Source organism: Mus caroli, chromosome 4, assembly GCF_900094665.2.
Source record: "Mus caroli chromosome 4, CAROLI_EIJ_v1.1, whole genome shotgun sequence".
Taxonomy (NCBI): domain Eukaryota; kingdom Metazoa; phylum Chordata; class Mammalia; order Rodentia; family Muridae; genus Mus; species Mus caroli.
In genome coordinates, this window is record NC_034573.1 from 119000700 (window position 1) to 119022589 (window position 21890).

The 21890-nt window shown below is 48.0% G+C and overlaps 2 protein-coding genes across 4 annotated transcripts in view; one reads left to right on the forward strand and one right to left on the reverse strand.

Moving 5' to 3' along the window:
- Yars (tyrosyl-tRNA synthetase) overlaps window positions 1-19700 on the forward strand; it is a 29837-nt gene extending 10137 nt beyond the window's left edge. Inside the window, exons 4-13 of the mRNA XM_021159392.2 lie at window positions 1016-1145; window positions 6211-6291; window positions 8034-8126; window positions 9896-10031; window positions 10546-10631; window positions 13899-14034; window positions 14633-14730; window positions 15615-15808; window positions 17070-17211; window positions 18894-19700. Coding sequence (XP_021015051.1) covers window positions 1016-1145; window positions 6211-6291; window positions 8034-8126; window positions 9896-10031; window positions 10546-10631; window positions 13899-14034; window positions 14633-14730; window positions 15615-15808; window positions 17070-17211; window positions 18894-19004 — 1207 coding nt within the window. The 3' untranslated portion in view covers window positions 19005-19700. The remainder of the gene's footprint in view (window positions 1-1015; window positions 1146-6210; window positions 6292-8033; window positions 8127-9895; window positions 10032-10545; window positions 10632-13898; window positions 14035-14632; window positions 14731-15614; window positions 15809-17069; window positions 17212-18893) is intronic.
- Window positions 19701-20049: 349 nt separating this feature from the next.
- Window positions 20050-21890, reverse strand: part of Kiaa1522 (KIAA1522 ortholog) — a 30026-nt gene continuing 28185 nt past the window's right edge. For all 3 annotated transcript variants that reach the window (XM_021161239.2, XM_029476097.1, XM_029476098.1), the window contains exon 7: window positions 20050-21765. In XM_021161239.2, the coding sequence (XP_021016898.1) occupies window positions 21743-21765 (23 nt within the window). In that variant the 3' untranslated portion in view covers window positions 20050-21742. The remainder of the gene's footprint in view (window positions 21766-21890) is intronic.

Below are 21890 nucleotides of genomic sequence, written 5' to 3' on the forward strand. Positions count from 1 at the left end.
TTCTGAGTTCGAGGCCAGCCTGGTCTACAAAGTGAGTGCCAGGACAGCCAGGGCTACACAGAGAAACCCTGTCTCGAAAAACCAAAAAAAAAAAAAATAAACTTCTAAAAAAAAAAATCCTAGTGAGAAATCACAATGCAGTGGCTGAATGGACAAAATTTTTAAATAGCAAAACTAGGTAATAAAATTGACAAAAATCACTTTGGGGAATGGTTTGGCATTGTTCACTGCAGTTTGAGATGTAAATCCGTATTTTCCTGGCACCCAAGCTGTGTGCCCATGTATGCAAGTATAGACACACAGCTTACAGACACAAGTGCCAAGCTGGAAAGCAGCAGCAGGCTCACGATAAGGGTTCCTCTAAAGACGGCAAATCCGCAGAGGACGCTAGGTGCTGCCGAGGTGACTTTCAGTCATTTTTCTTAAACTGTAGCTAGGTACTATTCTTTGTATTAGTTGTTACTTCTTTATCTACTTAGGTTTGTTTTCTGAGTGTTTGGTCTGCATGTGTATATGCACAGCCCTGGCATGCCTGCTGCCTACAGAAGTCAGAAGAGGGCATCAGTGCCCCTGCAACTGGAGTTATAGATATGGTTGTGAGCTACTGTGTAGATACTGGGAACCAAACCCAGGTCAAAGTGCTCTTAACCCCTGAGCCACCTCTCCAGCCGGTTTATTATTCCTTACACATACTTTAAAAAAAATTTTTTTTTTAAATGTAAGGTCTTAAAGGAAGACTGGGAAATTGTATTTTTTTGATTAGGGGTTCCAGAAGAGAAAGGTGAGTGGAAAAGATGCAGTGTGCCACAAGATAATAGCTGGATGTTTTTCAGAAGCAAAAGAAAAACTAGAAACATAAAATAATAGCTTGGCTAAGTGGGTGGATCTGATGTTGTAGAAGCACTGTGACTCCGCCATCTTTCGAGTGTGCTAAGGTCGGGCAGTGAATGTGCTACAGGATTCTGCTGGGGCACTGAGGCCTGCCTCACAGCTCTCTCCTCCTGCTCTTCTTCAGAGAGTACACACTGGATGTGTACCGACTGTCCTCTGTGGTCACACAACACGATGCCAAGAAGGCGGGGGCTGAGGTTGTGAAGCAGGTGGAGCACCCTTTGCTGAGTGGTCTGCTGTACCCCGGTCTGCAGGTAGGAAAAGGGTGTTCTCATTCTGCACGTTCTCTTTCTACTTTTTAAATTTTTTTTTCTGTGTATTGCTGACTTGCCTACTTGTGTGTCTGTATGAGTATGTTGGATCCCTTGGAACTGGAATTACAGATAGTTAAGAGCAACCATATGAGCGCTGTGAATTGAACCTGGGACTTCTGGAAGAACAGCCAGGGCTCTTAACCACTGAGCCATCTCTCCAGCCCTCTGCACTGTTTTTAAGGGTGGGGTGCAAGCCTCTCAGGGCACTGACTGTGTGTACCCATGTACTTTTCGGGTAACACAATGCCTTTTTTCCTGGCTCTTTTCCTTCCTGGATACTTCTTGGGTTGTAAGTTCCTATCTCCCCTATTTCTTTTCTGTTCTTTAAGGCTGCTCGATTGTGGGTTCAAGATTGGCCAAGGTTACATAGCCAGAGTCTGTCTCAAAAAAAAAAAAAAAAAAAAAAAAGAGCCAGGTGGATCTCTGTGAGTTCAAGGCCATCCCAGACTATGTAGCAAATTCCAAAACAAGGATAGCCAGAACAAATAGTAAACACTGTTTCAGTGGGGGAAACTAAAGGGTTTCAAACATCACAGTGGTAGAATGCTTGCCTAGGTTTGGCCTCCAGCACTACAAGGAGGGAAAACATTAAAAAGTTAGCTGTGCGGGGTGAGACAGCTTTGTTGGACCCAGCTCCTAGAGAAGAAGCTGGGTGTGGAGGCGAACACCTTTAACCCCAGCACTCAGGAGGCAGAGGCAGATGGACTTCTGTGAGTTCAAGTCCAGCCTGGGCTACATCATGAGTTCTAAGCCAAAGCTACATAGAAAGACTCTTTCTCAAATAAACAACCAAGAAAAAAAAAAGATAAGACAGGAGAACCACTTAAGCCTAGGCGTTTGGGCAAGCCTGGGCAATATAATGAGCACAATTTTAATGACTGTAGGTCAGCTTACTGGGTGTTTGCCTAGCTTCCACAGGCTATGACTTTGATCTCCAGTTTCACATGAAAAAGTGTGCATCTGCGCACTGCTCATCCTGGGCCTGTAATCTGAGCACTAGAAACAGAGAAGCAGGGGGATGGATCATCATGAGTTCAGGGTGAAAAGCCAGTCTCCCCTTGTCACTACAGACAGTAGTGAGCCTCCATGAAGCCTAGGAATCAAACCCAGGTCCTCTAAAGGAACATCCAGTGTTCCCAGCTGCTGAGCCATTCATTTCTCTACCCTCCGCCCCCCTCCCTCCACTTGCTAAGGAGTATTTGGTTTTAGTTCTTTTGAGATGATGTCATGACATGAACTTCTACCTGGGTTTTATTGTTTGTTTGTTTGTTTGTTTTAATTAGTCTCTTCTGACCAATATGATGGTGCACACTTTTCATCCCAGCATTTGGGAGGCAGAGGTAGTCAGAACTCTTGTGAGTTTGAAGCCAGCCTCCTCTACAAAGTGAGATCCAGGCCAGAGCTGTTACACAGAAACTCCATCTCATTTAGTTCTTGAATCGTTTTCTAGTTCATGGTAACCATGTGTGGCTACTAATGGCTACGAGCTCGGGCAGCACCAACATGGACTGTCATCATTACAGAGAGGGTTTTTTTTTGGTTTTAGTTTTGGATTTTAATACTCATTTATTTTATTTATCTGAGTACACTGTAGCTATCATCAGACACACCAGAAGAGGGCATCAGATCCCATTACAGATGGTTGTGAGCCCCATGTGGTTGCTGGGATTTGAACTCAGGACCTCTGGAAGAGCAGTCAGTTCTCTTCACCGCTGAGCCAGCTTTCCAGCCCACAGAGATCTGTTGGAAACAAATTTTTACTCAGCCTTTGTGTTCCCCTTTCTTCCTCTCTACCCTGTTTTACCAATTGTGCTTTTTAAATTCAGGAGGTGGTTCCATGCATAAGGTGCTTGCTGCATCAGCACCCACATGAAATTTAAAAAGGCGAGCAGGTATGGAGCCTGCCTGGAATCCCTAACCTTGGGAGGTAGAGACAGGGAATCCCAGGCAAGCTGACTGTTGATCTCATCAAAGGAGAGGAAAGAACGCCAAACCATTTTTTTTCCCCTTGAATTAAACAAGCTTTATTTTCTCTCAGGGCTGTCTCCCTAAAGCTGCAGTTGAGAGAAGAACCCCTGCAGGAGGAATGGTTTTTGGTTTTGGTTTTTGGGTTTTTTGTTTGTTAATTTTTGTTGTTGTTGTTTGTTTGTTTTTTTTTTAAGCTTAACTGACTGTGGTAGTACACACTTCTTTTTTAAAGATTTATTTATTCATTTATTTATTTAATGTGAGTGCACTGTAGCTGCCTTCACACACACACCAGAAGAGACCATCAGATGGTTGTGAGCCACCATGTGGTTGCTGGGAATTGAACTCAGGACCTCTGGAAGAGTAGTCAGTGCTCTTAACTGCTTACTGAGCCATCTCTCCAGCCTCGAGGAATGGGCTTCTTCTGGCCCCAAACTAGAAGGCCAGGGGGGCCACAAGGGTTTTGGTTACATAGGAACTTGGTAGAACATCTCACAATTAATTAGCAGTTCAAAGTTGAGGTCAGAGTATGGGGTGTGGAACATGTCAAATTTCAAAAAAAAAGGGTCAAGACCTACAGAAAACAGCAATGAATTTGTTTTGACCTTGTAACAAGATAACTTCTAATCTTAGAGACAGGTTGGTCCATCCCTAACTAACAAGACTAGCCAAGTTAGTGAGCTCCAAATTCAGTGAGAGATACTGCCTCTGGTGGGGAGCAACAGAAACACTCAACACCCATCCCTGGTCTCCACATACATGTGGGCACACACACTGTCAGCTCTTAAGATTTTAATTTATTTTATTCTATGTACATTGGTGTTTTGTCTGTTTGAGGGTCGGATCCCCTGGAACTATAATTACAGACATTTGTGAGCTATTGTGAGGATGCTGGGAATTGAACCTGGGTCTTCTGAAAGAGTAGCCAGTGCTCTTAACCGCTGAGCTATCTTCCAGCCTCTTGACCTTGTTCTTGTTCCACATCTCCGTTGCTTTGGGTCATGGGTGTTTTCACCTAGACTCTTAGAACAGCCTGTTAGTGCTGCTGTAAGCCTCTCTGTCTCTAGCCTACACAGGCCTCCAGTCTGTGCCCTGCTCTGTCCCTAACTGGTATCTTTCTTCAGTGCTGGTCACATCTTTCCTTAACTGTCCAGTGGTAGGGTAGTACTAACTAAGGCATTCTAGGCAGTACTAATATGACACTCATGGTCTTACCAACTTTTCTTTTGCTTTTTCTTTTCTTTTTTCTTTTTTCTTTTTTTTGGTTTTATTGAGACGGGGTTTCTCTGTGTAGCCCTGGCTGTCCTGGAACTCCCTCTGTAGACCAGGCTGGCCTCAAACTCAGAAATCCACCTGCTTCTGCCTCCCAAGTGCTGGGATTAAAGGTATGCGCCACCACTGCCTGGCCCAGCTTTTTTTCTTTTTATTATTTATTTATTTTTTTGGCAAGTTCTCACTTTATGGCCTTGGCTGGACTAGAACTCATTATGTGAAGGGGGCTGGCTTTGAATTCCTACCTCTGCCTCCTCAGTGCTAGGATTAAAGGTATATACCACCTCCTCTAGCTACTTTAATTTTTGAGACAGTCTTTGTAGCTCTCTCTGGATTAGAACCCTCTAAGTAGAGTAGACTGGCCTTGAACTCATGGGAATCTGCCTGCTTCTGCCTTGGCAGGACTGAGGCTGCAGTCAGTTACAACCATCATACCTGGCACTCGCCTCCTTGTCTAACCTCTCCACTCACCAGCACCACGTCGCTTGAAGTCAGCTTTCCCAGACTGTGAGGCACTTACATTTTCCTAAACACTTCACACTCTCTGCCTTCTCACTCTGTCTCCTGTTTGTAGTCAAAAACCTCAAGTCCAACCCACAGTCTGGTTCTAGGAAGACTTTCCCACACCCAGCTGACTAGACTATGGGTATTGGCCCGGTTCCTAACATGAGCATGTAGTTAGCCCTTAAATGCTCTGCTGAAATGATCTGTTTGCGTGTCTCTCCCCAAGTAGATAATTGAGCTTGCAGGGAGGAAGTGGGTCTGATTCATCCCTGAATCCACAGGGCTGGCACCAGGCCTGGCAAGTGTTCAGTTAGTGCTCCTACTTTACTGGTTTGGTTTTTGGGGTTTTGTTTTGTTTCGGTTTTGGTATTGGGGAAATGGGGGCAATTATCTGTAGCTCACTGTATAGCAATAGATTGCTCTAAACCTCATAGCAGTCTCTGTTTCAGCCTCTCAATTGCTGGGATTATAGACATGAGCGCTATATGCAGTTCAGTATTGCCCTCCCCATGCCTCCAAAGTATCAAGGAAACTTTATTCAAAAGCAAAGCAACAGAAAAGACCTGAATCTCAGCCAGCAAGATGGCTTGGACAGTTAAGGCACTTGCCACCTAGCCTGATGACCTGACTTCCATCTCCCAAGACCCACGTAGTGAAAAGAGAGAATCAGTTCTTGCACATTGCAGCAGAGCTCTGGGCCTCATGGGTAAAGAGCCTGCTTTACAAACTCTTAGCTAAGTAGCCATAAGCATTTTTAGTGGGGATTTGGTGTCCAGGACTGAACCCGGGACCTTATGCAAGGTAAGCATGTGTGCTTACTACTCACACACCCAACTTTGAAGGCCTTTTTATCCCTAGAGTGTCTTATTGTGTTGTCCAGGCTGGTCTTGAACTCATGACCTCAGTAAAACCTCCTGCTTCTACTTCCCAAGTACTCATAGTGACTGGCTGGCTGGCAGGCTGGCAGGAGTCACTGCTCCATGGCATCTTCAATGTGACATGCCTCATTCAGTGGGAGACCTTCAACATCACTTCCTCCCACACTGAATTAGACTCTGAGCATCCTGAAAGCAGAGTCTACTCCATGTGCAGTAATGATCTCACATGAACTCCACAGCTGTTTCTGAGCCACCAGGGAGGCTCTGTGTTGCTTGTTTCTCTCCTGGCTCCACCCTATGAGAACTCATGTGATTCAAAATTTTCTGGCTCAGACCATAGGGGACCAAGACCATAGGTGTTCACACTCTGTTTCTTTCCACAGGCTTTGGATGAGGAGTACTTAAAAGTAGATGCCCAGTTCGGCGGTGTGGATCAGAGGAAGATTTTTACCTTTGCAGAGAAGGTGAGTGTCCACTCCTCATTCATACCTCTGAGGTACACAGCTGACATTGACTCAACTATATAATATGGTCACACTGGTCCTAAGTACGCTGGATGGTGGCTGTCCATGCTAACCAGGTGTAGCTGAGCCCACTCTGTCTGCCTCAGCAGCCCACACACTCTTGGTACCAACCCGCAGGAAGCTGCGCTGCTGGATTCGGTTCCATCCTGTTCCTACCAGTCAGGAGGACTATTCTCTCCTCCAGCATTTGGTTTGCACTGCCCTGAGTTTTTGTAGAATCTGCTGGTCCGGGAAATGAAGCTCACCGGGGTTTTGGAGGAAGTCGGCACAAGCACGTAGTACTTTGCCTGGATAGAGCTTGAGTACATTGAGAAGGCTGTTGGTGTGGTTTGGGGTTTCAGATCTTTTTTTTCTTATTCTTAATGATTATGGGTATTTCATTTGCATATATGTCTATGTACCAGAAGCCAGAAGACGGTGTCGGGTCTCTTGGGCCTGAACTCACTGGGGCTTCTGAGCATCTGAACCTAGGTCTTCTAGAAGAGCAGCCAGTGGTGTTAACCACTGAGCCATCTCTCTGGCCTCTGTAGTTGGTAATTTTTCAAAGCTTCTTGAAACCTGACTTGGGCAAGGCGTAAAGAAAACAGCTCAAGCAGAAATACAAATTCCTAGGATACTTTGACAACTCTCAGATAGATGCTCCTGTCCTTGGACCTAAATCTGCTCCGGGAAACGTGACCTAAGAGCAAGAACAAGTAAATAAAGCTTGAGCCGCGTGAGCGAGTGCTCACCACGTTATTCATTTAAAGCAGATATTTAGAGATAAGCATATCCAGTGGCAGAGAGTTAGATAGGGGCGTTCTGAGGGCTGAGGAGACGCTTCAGTGGGTAAAGTGCTTGCTTTGCAATCAGGGGACAGTGAGTCTGAATCACCACCTATCACTTAAACGCCTGCTCTGAGGCGTGTGTCCACAGTGACAGTCTAGCAGAGGCAAAGACCCACGGATGCTGGGGCTCACTAGCCAGCCAGTGCAGTCAAAACATGGAGCTCCAGGTCAGCGCGAAACGCTGTCTCAAAATAAATACAGTAGGAAAGCAATTGAAAAACGAAATTGAAATTCAATGTCAGCCCCTGGCCTCGTACTCACCTGGGCGTGTGCACCCTCATATAAGCATGCACATGCATGCACGCATATGCACACACACTATATTGAAATAGTTTTCAGATGTATTTAATGAATGGGAAAGTGTGTACAGTGTCTCTTGGGTAGGGTGACAGCATTTAGGTTTTTTGAGGGGAAAAAGAGTTAAAGTGGGTTGCTACTATATAACCGTAGATGGCTAGAACTTCCGATCAAGTTCAGTTTGCCTTATAATTATAGATTCCCCTGCCTCTACCTACACCTTCCGAGTGCTGGGATTAAAGGCAGATGTCACCGTACCTGGCATAGCAGGTTGGCTTTTCTGACACAGGACTTCTTGTAGCCTAGGCTAGCCTCTAATTTGCTGTGTAACCAAGGATGCCCTTGAGCATCTAATTGCTTCTACCTCCCAAAAACGGGTTACAGACCCCATGCCCAGGTGTGAGGTCCTAAGGGTCAAACCCAGCACTTTGAACATGCTAGGCAAGCGCCTACAAGACGAGCTATGTTTCCAGCCCTTTAGCTTTATCTTTGATACAGCGTCTCACACCTGGCTAGCTTATATTTAGTGCTTTGTTTTTATTGTGTTTTTCATTCTAGTATCTTCCCGCACTTGGCTACTCAAAACGGGTCCACCTGATGAATCCCATGGTCCCTGGGTTAACTGGGAGCAAAATGAGCTCGTCAGAAGAGGTAAATTGCTAACCATTTCTTTACACTTTACATTTATTTATTTTGTGTGTGTCTGTGTGTGTGTATGCGTGCATGCCTGCGTGCCTGCATCTATAAGTTCTTTTCCCAGTGAGGCACTTCACCAGGCCAAAGATGGTGCTGCTCCCTTCCCATTCATTTTGTCTTGGGGATTGGACTGAGGGCCTCTCCCGTGTGAGGCAAGCATCCGTCCACAGCTACATCCTCAGACATTGACCTGTGTGTATGTGTGGATCCACACCTGCCATGGCCCATGTGTCAAAGGACTACTTAGGGAAGCTGGTTCTTTCTTTCTGCCATGAGGGGACCAGGGATTGAACTCAAGTCATCAGGAACATGGACCCACTGAGCCATCTTGCTGGCCCCTCCACACACACAACTGTTTCTTGAATCTAGAAGACTCCAGCAAAAGATGGATTGAAGACTGCAAAGAACAGTAACCTAGCCAACTGGAGAGTCCGAATGGCTGTGCTGTGAGGATGACCTTATGTCACTTAGTACATCACCAGCCAGGCAGCAGCCATCTTGTAACCAGTGCTGCTGATGACCAGAGCGAGCGCATTTCTTCCTTCCTGGGGCTGTGATAAAGTTCAGCCCTTCTGTGCTGAGCTTGGTGATACTGTCTACCTGTCCTGTCAGCACCCTGGAGACTGAGGCAGGAATATGGACACTACAAGTCAGCCTTGGTGGCACCGTTACCTGCTTAGCCATCTCACCAGTCCTGGCTTCAAACTGTTAATGAGTGTTGTGCCACCTCACATAACTAAAATCTTTATTTAAAAATTTTTGTTTTGCCGAGCAGTGGTAGCACACACCACACACTTGGGAGGTAGAGCAGATCTTTGAGTTTAGGCCAGCCTGGTCTACAGAGTGAGTTCCAGGACAGCCAGGGCTACAAAGAGAAACCCTGTCTCAAACAAACAAACAAACAAACACCATTTTAAGAATTTATATGAAACTAAAGAGATAGTTCAGTGGTTAGGAGCACACGTTCTTGTAGAGGACCCAGGTTCAGTTCCCAGCACCCACAACAGGTGGCTCAAGACCACTTGCCATTCCAGTTTCAGGAGACCCTCCATCCTCTTCTGGTCCTCCAGTCACCTGCATACATGTGTACACATATCTACTCAGGATGGGTGGGTGGTGGGTGGGTAGGACATGCACATAGTTTAGTTGGTAATGTGCTCACCCAGCATGCATGAAGCCCTGGGATTGACTCAACACTGCATGAAGCAGGCCTAACAGTACCTACCTGCAAGTCTGACACTGGAGAGGTAAAGGTACATTCCTGCAAGTCTGACACTGGAGAGGTAAAGATGGGAAGATCAGTTCACGAGCATCCATAGCAGGTTTGACATCAGCCTGGGTTACGTGCGATCCTAGCTCAAAAGAAGAGAAAAGGTGTATAATTCATCAAGGGAAAAATGGAGAGATTAGACTTCATTAAAGTAAACTTTTTTTTTTTTAATTTATTTATTTATTTTATTTATTATATGTAAGTACACTGTAGCTGTCCTCAGACACGCCAGAAGAGGGAGTCAGATCTCGTTACGGATGGTTGTGAGCCACCATGTGGTTGCTGGGAATTGAACTCCTGACCTTTGGAAGAGCAGTCGGGTGCTCTTAACCGCTGAGCCATCTCACCAGCCCCCTAAAGTAAACTTTTAAAAATTATATAATGTGTGTGTTAATATTAGTTGAGTGTGTTCTCATTTTCTACCACAAGAGGTCTCTTCCCTCCTGACTTCTAGGAGTCCAAAATCGACCTCCTTGATCAGAAGGAGGACGTGAAGAAAAAGCTGAAGAAAGCCTTCTGTGAGCCGGGCAATGTGGAGAACAACGGGGTTCTGTCCTTCATCAAACATGTCCTCTTCCCTCTCAAGTCTGGTAAGAGAGGGTCTCAGGGCCGGCTCAAAGATCCAGGTCCTGCAGGGACGGCTGGCTGCCCTGATTCCATATACAAAGTGTGTGTTGTGAGACTGGGCTGTCCCTTAGTTGTCTTGTGTTCACTACCAGGTGGGGCTTTAGAGGGTTGTCAGGCTGTGGAGGTGAATCCAAAATGAGACTAGAGGCAGACGTGTCAAACTAGAATACAAAAGAGTTCTAAGCAGTGATTTTTGATGGATACACAGTGTGGCTGCTTATCTATTAGAGAACAAAAACACTCAGCTGAGAGGCCATGTTTAACATGCATCAGCCTAGGGCTAGTCCTAGCACCAAGAAATGAAAAGTCAAACGCCAGGGCTGGTGAAATGACTCACCTGGTAAAAGTAAAAGGCATTAAATACCACACACACACACACACACACACACACACACACACACACACACACACATACAAGTGCATTGGGTTGAGGAGTTACAACAGACAGTTCCTGACTTGTTTGTTGCTATGTTGTAGAGTTTGTGATCCTGAGAGATGAGAAGTGGGGTGGAAACAAGACCTACACCGTTTACCTAGAGCTGGAGAAGGACTTCGCTGCTGAGGTAATGCTAAAGAAAGATGAAGACCTCTGGAGTCTGGCAGCTCTCTCCCTCTCGGCTGCCAGCCTGTGTGCACATACAGCTCTGTCTTAGTAGCCACGGAGGCTGTGTTTTGTGAATGACTTAGATGCGGATTCGAGTACTTTATTAAGTAGATGGGCAACGAGCACACAGCTAAGTTACTGATCCCCAGTCCTCTCCAAAGAGCGATGCAATCAAGAGTGCTTCTCCGTGTCCACGCTTAGGGCAGACTCACACCCAGACATGTTCATACACATAATATTTTAAAAGAAATCTTTGAAAACAGAAGTAGTCACATTTAGCCAGAATGTCAGTATATATTCTGTCTTGGGGTATAAGAAGAGCTGGGTTCTCTTCTCATGGCTCCAGAGGGCTAATGCAAGACAGGATTGGGAGAGAGACACCTCAGTTGTTAAGAGCACTTACTGCTCTTGCAGAGAACTGGGGTTCAGTTACCAGTATCCACATTAGGCAGCTTACGCTGCCTGGGACACCACCTCAAGGGACTCCAATGCCATCTTCTTGCCTTCCAAAGGCAGTAGTGTACGTGTACCAGGCACACAAATATACATGTAACTTTAAGAATTGAAAAATATTTATATACATATATTAGATCTTTAATAAAAGGTCTCTATGTATCCCTGGCTATCCTGGAACTCACAGAGATCCGCCTGTGTCTGCCTCCTCAGTGCTGGGATTAAAAGTGGGCACACCAGGGCTGGTGAGATGGCTCAGTGGGTAAGAGCACCTGACTGCTCTTCCAAAGGTCCGGAGTTCAAATCCCAGCAACCACATGGTGGCTCACAACCATCCGTAACGAGATCTGACTCCCTCTTCTGGAGTGTCTGAAGACAGCTACAGTGTACTTACATATAATCAATAAATAAATCTTTAAAAAAAAAAAAAAAAGTGGGCACACCGGCCGGGCGGTGGTGGTGCACACGGTGCAGGCGGATTTCTGAGTTCGAGGCCAGCCTGGTCTACAAAGTGAGTTCCAGGATAGCCAGGGCTACACAGAGAAACCCTGCCTCAAAAAAACACAAACAAAACAAAAAGTGGGCACCACCATGAACCACCTAAGAGAAACTTTGTAATAATCTCAGTAGTTGGTGAAGGCAGGCTGACTCCCTTGACTTTGCCATCCCTTCCCTTAGAAGCGCAGGTTCAGCAGCTGGAGAGCCGGCTTGGAGACAATACTGGATGTAAGCGGGTTTGAGCAGCAGCTGGAGGAGACTGATCCCTGAGGTCTGGCATGTGGCCCATTAGGGAATGTGTCAGAAACATGGCTCTGAAATCCTTCTCTGCTGTCTGAAGCAGGTCACCATAGCACACCCCTGGAAGCAGTTCTTTGTGGGAATGCTGAGCAGAATCAGAAGGACGCTTCTGGAAAACTCTGCAGTCACCTTTTCCCATAGCACTTGCCATGGTAGATTTTCAGTTGGGTGTGTCCCGTATTTTTGATCTTCACAGAAGTCACTCCCTAGTGACAAGTGGCTGTGGAGCACTTATGGCATGGATACTGCAACCAATAAACTAAATCTTAATTCACATCTGCAGAGCTGCAGGCCTAAAGCTTTTGTTCAAAATTAACTAAATTAAAGTCCCCAGGAAGTGAAGAAGTAGCATCAGAAACAGAAACGTCATTGATGTCACAGCAATCCTCTCTAAGGACTTCCAGGCTAGACTTAGCTCCAAAACAGTAACTGAAGGACACACAGTAAAACAGGAGTTTCTGAGTCACAGGTTGAATTGCTATCCCTTATCCAAATCCATAAAGAACAGAAGGTGGGGCAGATGTAGCGCACGCCTTTATTCCCAGCACTTGGAGGCAGAAGCAGGCAGATCTCTTGAGTTCAAGGTCAACCTGGTCTACAGTTCCAGGACAGAAAAACTCTGTCTCAAAAAAGGAAAACCCAGAAGTGGTTTAGATCTTACATTTCTTCAGATCTGGGAATGTTTACACATACAGTGTGTAAACATCTGGGGCATGTGGCCAAACACAGTTCATTGTTTCATATACACTTTAAAGATTTATTTATTTATTTTATGTATATGAGTACACTGTAGCTGTACATACAGATGGTTGTGAGCCATCATGTTCCTGGGAATTGAACTCAGGACCTCTGCTCGCTCTAGCTCTGCTTGCTCCGGCTAATATAATAATGTATTTATTATTATATGTAAATACACTGTAGCTGTCTTCAGACACCCCAGAAGAGGGCGCCAGATCTCATCATGGATGGCTGTGAGCCACCATGTGGTTTCTGGGATTTGAACTCAGGACCTTCAGAAGAGCAGTGAGTGCTCTTAACCACTGAGCCATCTCTCCAGCCCCCAGAGGTGATTTTTGTAGAGAATTTTTAGTGTGTCTGCACCTTTAAAGGTTTTTTTTTTTCCTTAATTGCATGTCATGCATGTTTTGCCTACAAGTATGTATGTATACCACAAGCACATTTGATGCCCACAGAAATGAGAAGAGAATGTGGGAGGGTCCTCTAAAACTGGAGTCATGGATGGTATTGTGATCCACCCTGTGGGTGCTGGCGATTGAACCTGGGTCCTCTGCAAGAGCAATGAGTGCCCTTCTAAGCACGGAGCTGTCTCCCCAGCCTTCATGTGCCTGTGCATGACTGTGGTGTTTCATACCAGGTCCTATGTGGGATTTCTTGTGTTATCCCATCGATGCGCAGACTTTAGAGCATTTAGACCAGCCTTGCAGGTGAGAGATGCCCAGTCACACAGACAGACATGCAGGCAAAACACCAATGCACATAAAAGCTACAAAAGGGTTAGGGGTCCAATCACACCTCTAACTGGAGCTTGTATGTGTAACTCAGTCTTTAGGCTCAGGCTTTCCTGTGTGAACATTTTCAGTGGCTGATGTTTGGTTTATACCTCAGAGCATGAACAGACTAAGAGAATCAGAATAATGAGCACACTCTGCCTACACAGCCCATAAGCTAGAATAGAGTTCACGGCCAGAAGACCTGGGTCAGGCTGAATACAGCAGCAGACATTTGTGATTCCAGCATTCCATGGGGCTAAGCAGGAAGCCTGTGTGTTTGAGGGTAACCTAGGCTACATAGTGAGACCTGCCTGAGAGAGACCAGTTACCCTTCTCTGTCCTACGTTGTCTCATAAGAGTGTTGTGAGGCTCAAGACTGCTGGGAACGTACTTCTGTCTGCCATGCCGCCTCTTTAATACTCGGGTCCAGGCCTCTTCTCACCGGGCCTTGTTTACTTCTGCAGGTCGTACACCCTGGAGACCTAAAGAATTCTGTTGAAGTCGCCCTGAACAAGTTGCTGGACCCCATTAGAGAAAAGTTTAATACTCCAGCCCTGAAGAAGCTGGCCAGTGCTGCCTACCCGGGACCTTCAAAGCAGAGTAAGTTCAGCTTGGGGCCGCCTGAGGCTGCCTTTGCCTGACACTGTGAGCTGGTTACCTTCTCTTACACCAGCACTGCTAAGAGGCTAGTGTGGGAGGGGCCACGCCTAGAAGCCTGCCTCAGGTTCAGTGAACTTGTCTACAGTTGGTATTCACAATGGCCATCTGTTCATGGCAAAGCTCACCTTCACAGGCTCCAGGCTCCCATCTCTGCTTCGGTCTCATGAGTTAGCCATCCAGTTTCCCGTGACACTTAGGTACTGCCATAGATACTTCATGTGACCCTTCCAGAATAGACTCCGCAAATTCTGCCTGGATTTTATAAGTAGAAATATCCCGAGGTGGCCAGACCACTACAGGTCCTGCCCTCTGGCCTAATGATGAGAAAAGATGTGTGTGTGTGGGGGGGGGGGAATGAAATCCCTTCTGCAGGGTTGCTGAGCCCGTGTTAAAGTATGACTCAGTGGATAGGATCTGGGACTCTCTTCTAAGTCCTGCCTCTTCAGTATCCTCATCTGGTGCTGTCAGTACTGGCCTGCCATTGGGATGGGGCAAGTCTTGGGAGAGTCTGACTCCATGGAGTTCTTCTCATCCCCAGAGCCTCCTGCCAAAGGCCCTGCCAAGAACTCAGAACCAGAGGAAGTCATCCCATCCCGGCTGGATATTCGTGTGGGCAAAATCCTCAGCGTGGAGAAGGTAGTCACTCCTCACCACATCCCAAAGAGGCAGAGAAGGGTTAGGTTTGTATGTTTCCATCTGTAGGAAACCTAGCTGGAGGTGGGAAGTGCGTCCCTGGGGTCTAATTGCAGGCGGCCTCTGAACCTTGTACACAGCCAGGAACAGAGGGAACTTGGCCATCATGATGCCCAGCTAGGATGGACCAGCTTGCCTGGACCAGCTTTAGGTCTTTCCTTAGGTTGGCCTCTTACCCCTAGACAGTGGGGGTGTGGGTCTGTGGGGAGGAGGGGGCTTCCCTTTTGCAGACAGGTCATGTCTCCCAGTCATTGGCTGGGAGCCATTGTTCTAGGCCTTTCTCTCCCCTGACATTGATGTCTTGACATTCTATGGGCCTAAGCTTCCCACCACAGTCAACATTAGTCCAGTCCCAGCCACCAACAGTCCAGTCTTTAGTCTCCATTAGGAGATTTTCCACAGGCCACTAGGTTTATTTCTCAACTCTAGACCTTTGTGAAGTACATGTTCCTTCAAGACTTGTTCTCAAAGCCAATTGAGATAAGCACATGCCTGTGACTCTAGGATTGGGGAAGCTGAGGCATAAGGATCACAAGTTGTAGGCTAGCCTTGGCTAGATAGTGAGACCTTGTCCCAAAGATGAAAAGAGGCCAGGGCAGGGGAGCTCTGGGAACAGCAGGTGTCCCTGCAGAGACTACTCACCAGCATTTAATCCACTCCACTGTGGGCATCCCCTGTTTATCTATTTGTATTTTGGGGGTTTGGGAGGACTATGCATGCCATGTGTGTGCGATCTGGGGATCTAACTCAGGTGGTCAGGCTTGGTAGCAAGCACCTGTACCCACGGAGCCCTCTCTGGCCCTCTAACAAGAATCTCTTGCTGGCAGCACCCAGATGCAGATAGCCTGTATGTGGAGAAGATTGATGTGGGGGAAGCTGAACCCAGGACTGTGGTGAGCGGCCTCGTACAGTTTGTGCCCAAAGAAGAACTGCAGGACAGGCTGGTGGTGGTGCTGTGCAATCTGAAACCCCAGAAGATGAGAGGCGTGGACTCGCAGGGCATGCTACTGTGTGCTTCTGTGTGAGTGAGGATTTGGTGGGCCAGGGCCAGGGGAGGGCAAGAGACGGAGGATTGGTCTGCGGGATGTCTTTCTGTATGCCGCGTGCAAGCCCTGAGAAAACAGCTCCCTTCCTGATGATGCTAAAAGATGAGGCATAAAGGGGCCACTATACAAGTTCTGTGAGTGAGACATCTGCGTCCAGATAGACTGTTAAAGTAAAACTACATGGGTAGTCAGGTGAGGGGGCACATGCCTTTAGTCCCAGCACTTGGGAGGCACAGGCAGAGGCAGGTCTGGTCTACATAGTGAGTTCCAGAGTTACATAGGAAGGAAGACCCTGCCTTTAAAAAAAAAAAGCCGGGCAGTGGTGGCACATGCCTTTAGTCCAGCACTTGGGAGGCAGAGGCAGGTGGATTTCTGAGTTTGAGGCCAGCCTGGTCTACAGAGTGAGTTCCAGGACAACCAGGGCTATACAGAAAAACCCTGTCTCGAAAAAAAAGAAAAGAAAAGAGAATTGCCAGGCGGTGGTGGTACACACCTGTAATCCTAGAGCTTAGAAGCAGAGGCAGGATGAGTTTGAGGCCAGTCTGGTCTATAGGGCAAGTTCCAGGAGAGCCAGGGCAACAAAGAAATCCTGTCTTGGGGGAGGGGGGAAGAATTAATTACATAATTAAGGGTAAAATAAAAATTAGTGGATGCTGGGCTGGGCAGCACCCACCTTAATCATAACACACGGGAGACAAAGGGAGAGGGGGGTCTCTTTAATAAGCCTGGTTTGCATCTCAAGGTCCAGGCCAGGCTGAGCTACACAGTGAGAGCCTGTATCACCAGATACAAGGATGAAGCTCAGTTGGTGGGGCTCAGGCTTAGTTGGCATGAAGCAGGGTTGATCTCCAGCACCTCATAAATGTGAGCATGGTGATCCACACCACAGTCTAGCACTGGGTAAGAAGTAGCCTGAGAATCAGTTCAGCTACATAGTAAGTTCAAGTATAGCCTGGGTTACATGAGACTCTCCAAACACACAAACGTAACTGAAGATGTCTCATTACTAGAAAGAGGTGGAGCCAGGATGCAGGCATGTTGTAACTGTGGACAGAGTCCTTGCTGGAGACTTAGATGTAACTTCCCAGGAAAAGGAAAGCCCTGGTTATATGTTCAGGGATGTGGAAAGGTGATGGGGACCTTCTGGGCTACAGCGCTGAGGGTGTCCTAAATCCCTCTAGCATCCACAGCAGTTGGGAGGGAAATCCATAATCTTGCCTTTTCTTGTCTCTCCAGAGAAGGGGTGAGCCGCCAGGTTGAACCTCTGGACCCTCCTGCTGGCTCTGCTCCTGGTGAACGAGTATTCGTACAGGGCTATGAGAAGGGCCAGCCAGATGAGGAGCTCAAACCCAAGAAGAAAGTCTTTGAGAAGCTGCAGGTAAAATGCTAGTGCCCTCTTGTTGGAAAAATCCTCCTCCTCCTCCTCCTTCCTTTTCCTCTGCTTCTTCTTCCTCCCCGCCCCACCCCCTACCAGGCAACCTCCTCTCAAACCTCCAGTGCCACCTTACTCCCTCCACTGCCCAGTCACTGGCTCTAGTCTTACTGACAGTTACATTGGGGAGAAGGGTCACATGGTTCACCTGAGTGCGTGTGAGCATCCTCTCAAGGGCGACCCACACCTTGAGAAACCAGTGTTAGCTATAGGACTAACCCACTGTAGTCCTCCTCTGCCCAGGCTGCCCCAGTGTGCTGTCCCTCCTTGCCCAGGCTGCCCCAGTGTGTAGTCCTCCTCTGCCCAGGCTGCCCCAGTGTGCTGTCCCTCCTTGCCCAGGCTGCCCCAGTGTGTAATCCTCCTCTGCCCAGGCTGCCCCAGTGTGCTGTCCCTCCTTGCCCAGGCTGCCCCAGGGTGCTGTCCCTCCTTGCCCAGGCTGCCCCGGGCAGTGTGCTGTTATTGAAATCAGCAGCTGCGTCTTCCCCTCTCTCCTGCATCTGACCCCTCTGCCCTCATTCAGATCTGAGTGTGAGGAGCTTAGTCTCAGGACCCTACTCATGCTGAGTACTGACGTGAAGCACTGAGGTGGTGTCCATTTGATCCAGTGTGAGAGAGCAGCAGACGGGATGTTATCCATATCTTACCTGGCAAGATGCCTGCTAAGACACTCAGGGTCACCAGAAATCATGGAGCCAAGGGCGGTGTGGCAAAGGGCTCAGGTTTTGGCCCTCCATCCCACAGCACACAAATGAAGAAAGGAAGCAGACCCTATTACCCACCTTGAACTTAGAACACGCACCAATGCACACACAGGTGGTCCTGGACTCGCCTACTCATGTGTCAGGCCCTGTCCTACATGCCTAGATTGCATCCAATATAGCACATTTGCTCTCTCCATGGAACAGCCACCATAGAAACTGTCTTAAATACAGGGCCAAAAATGAGACTATCCATAGTCCTGCTGGGTGTGTTGGTGCCTACATTGTAATTCCAGTACTTAGAGACAGACTGACTTATATAAGGAGGTCTAGGCCAGCCTGGGCTACACAATGACCTGTCTCAAAGCTGCTAGACAAATCCGCAAGTGTTTCCTTCTGGTCTTTTGCTGGATCAAGGGGCATTCATGTTCATCTGCTTCTTATGCTTGAAGCCGTCTCCTCACACAGCGGCAGGGATCATATTCATGGTGCGCTGTACTCACTGTTAGTCTGCTGCAGGCAGCCTGGGGGACACTCAGCAGCAGGACACCCAGCATAGGTATTAAGCAAGGCTATAGGTTTGATCTGTAGCATTTCAGTGCACACCCTGGTACTGCGCTGGGTATCAGTGATCCAGAGGTCTTTGTCCTCCTTACTCATGGATATAAATGTGCTTATCAGAAGGTAAGAACACAGAAGCCTTTGGGAACTGTGCTGAGAAGCCGGGCCCAGGTGTGATGGTGCACACCTTTAATCCAGTACTCAGGAGCATGGGCAGGCAGAGCTCTGTGAGTTTTGAGACTAGTCTGGTCTACATAGCAAGTTCCAGGACAAATGGAAAAGTTGGGCCAGCTTATTCTAATAATGTAAGAATGTTGTATCCCACCATCATGCCTTTATTTTATTTATTTTTTTGTCTGTTTTGTTCAGGCCGACTTTAAAATTTCTGAGGAGTGCATCGCACAGTGGAAGCAAACCAACTTCATGACCAAGCTGGGATTCATCTCCTGTAAATCACTAAAAGGGGGTAACATCAGCTAGCCAGCTCTGTGCTCTCCCACCATCCCGTCTGCTGGCTCGACTTGTTGCGTCTCTCACCCGCTCCCACCAGGTCTGAACTGCTGACAAGGGGCAGGATTTGGAAAGGGACAGCTCACCTTCCTACTGTGTGGGATCACCCAGCCTGGCTGAAAGGAAACGGAGTGCCTGGGCTAAGGAGATGCTGCCCAGCGGCAGACTGGCCCTACCTTCTTCCCTTGGCAGCTGACTTGAGAAATCTGGTTTCAATAGAACCCACAGAAAAAAGTTTATTCCATGGTCCCTGTAATTGGAAAAACACTGGTTCCCAAGTTTCCATGGGGTTTTCCCTGCAGCTGTACTAGCTGAGATCGAGTGCCTGGTCTGGGCTAATTACAGCTTCTCCCCGTCAGGAAATTGTGGGATTTGAAAAGAAGGGAAAAGAGAGCCTAGAGATCTCCCAAGCTCTCCAGGGCTGGCAGCATTCTCCAGGCTTGCCAAACCTGAGGCTTGGCACCAGAGGCAGGACTTGCCCTGGCTCTCTTGGGGTTCCCTTGATCTGGCCAGATTGGACATTCCCTAAACAAGCCAGCTGTTAGCAGCAGGATGGAGATGGACTGAAACTGTGGGACTTTCTTCAGAATGTGAGATACTCCATAAGGCATCTCAAGCAAATCCCTAACCGCCACTGTCAAGTTCAAATAAAGTGTCTGAAAAGGCTTTCTGGACGGAGTCTCGTGAACTACATCATCTCAGGAGACAGCGTGAGTGCAGGGCAGCTGCTACGCTTACCTAACCTGGGATCACTGACTTTAGCCACACATTGGGATGAGACAGGCAGGGACAAGTTAATGGACATCCTGAGTGTCCCCTTGGCTTGGGTCAGTAAGCAGGACACCATCTCATGTGGGCCAGAGCACTGGCCTGCCTACCACAGCCAGGTCCTTCTGTGGTTCATTAGCCTGGGCATTAGGTTCATGCTAGCATGAGGTGTGCATTCCTCAAACCTTGTTACCACGTATTACCAGGTATCACCTGCTGCTGATGTCTGGAAAACAGCAGTCACAGCCAAGTTTCAATCATTTAATTAATACCTTTTAATGAAACACAGCTTTGTCATGTGTCTCACTCAAGCTTCAGAGGAGGAGGCATAGGGAAAGGATTGTTTATAGAGACATATCAAAGACTCAAAGTAAGGAAATATAGATATATATTTCTCTCTTCTAATATTTTTATGCAAATTAAAAATCAGAGGCTTTTGGTCTCTCCATTTGCACAAGGTCAAGCTCATTTACCCCAGAGGACAGAGATGTCTCTTGTAGACTCTCCTTCCTTCTTTGTACTGTGGCCCACCCGGTGGGGAAACACAGAGAAGAACCCAAGCCAGGGCAAGAGCTCCAGCGACCCAGGAGAGGGGAAGCCAAGGCGGCTGCCTCCCCGTCCCCGAGGGCTTCCGACCAGCCCTGCATCCTGGGGCAGAAAAGGACTTAATTTGATTGTCCTCCCTCCCAGCAGCCATGGAGCCTACAGGAACTCCAGCTCACCTCGAGGTGGTACAAGTCATGAGATTCTAGGAAGAGAAAGCAGAGGCTGCTCTCTGGGGATAGCCACCGGCCTGCTGGAAAGATCACGGCTTATCCCCTCTTCTAGAGAAGAGCCTGGGGTAGTAACATAAGCCTTTGGCTCCCCATCTTGGCCACAAACCCACAGCTCCCTCCACCTGGCAGAAAGGTAGCTGCAGAAAGGACATGCACCGAAGAGTGGAGACAGGTCAGAGAAAGAATCTGAGGAATAGGCCTGGGCCCACTGCCCAGGAAGGAAGTCCCTGCCAGACCCTCCCCACACCTTGGCAGTATTTTCTGCCAAGCCGAAATGGACACATCCCATGAGCTCCTGGCTCTGAGGCTGTGCCCATCCACCCAAGCACAATCAAGTGTCACAGGACAGGTACCCAACATGCCAACATCCAGATGGCTCCCTAGTCTGGTTTTTGGTTTCTTAGTATAGTGCCCACAGGCCTCCTCTGGCTTCTCTCTCCTCACCATGAGTCCCCTAGAAGGAGCACCTGACAGAACTGGAAGGCAGGAGAGTGGTTGGTGGTGAGTTGAGGCACAGGAAGGCTAGCCTCGACTGCACCTTTTGTGCTTTGGAATTCCACAGCCCCACTCCTGCCAGCAGCCTGGGGAGCCTATGGGCATGAGACTTGCCCATCTCCGAGAACTAAGGAAAGGAGTGGACTGGATTGGCAGAGTGGACAGACTGGTCCCAGCTGGGGGCTGGCTACCAAGCACTGGCGCTACCACTGTGTAAACAGGCTCTTGGAATATTGTTTCCTGAGCCCTGGAGGATGGACATGTAGCCACTTTGCAAAGTGCTTTGATTCTGGATTACAATAAACATGATTCCAGACATGAAACAAAATAAACAACGTATTCTGCTCCCCTCCCACCACTGTGGCCTTGGGGGCCGGGGTGGGGGGGCACAGCCACCCCCTCCCACCAGCTACCTTCTTCAAGTGGAGGCTAAGGCCGAGGCTGAAGGGCTGCTGGAGGTGAATCCTTTCAGGCAAAGGCATGAGGGGAGGGGTAATTTGGAGGATGGGCAACACCAGGCTTGCATAAACATGGAGGCTGTGGAGATTAAGGCCGCAGGCATCCTGTCTTAGGTTGTGTCTGCCAAATCCTCTGTTCCTTGGAGCTGCTCGGGTCCCTGAGAGACTGTATCCCTGGGATGGGTCAGCAGGGCCAGTTGAGTGATGACGGTCAGACCAGTTTCTTCTGTGGATCTGTGAGGAAAGGACATTGGTTCAGCAAGCCTTCCAGCTAGGGTCTGACAAAACCCCCAAAACGTGCCTCACCCAACCTTCCTATATCCTGTCCCTTCACTGACACTAGGCTAGACACTTATAGA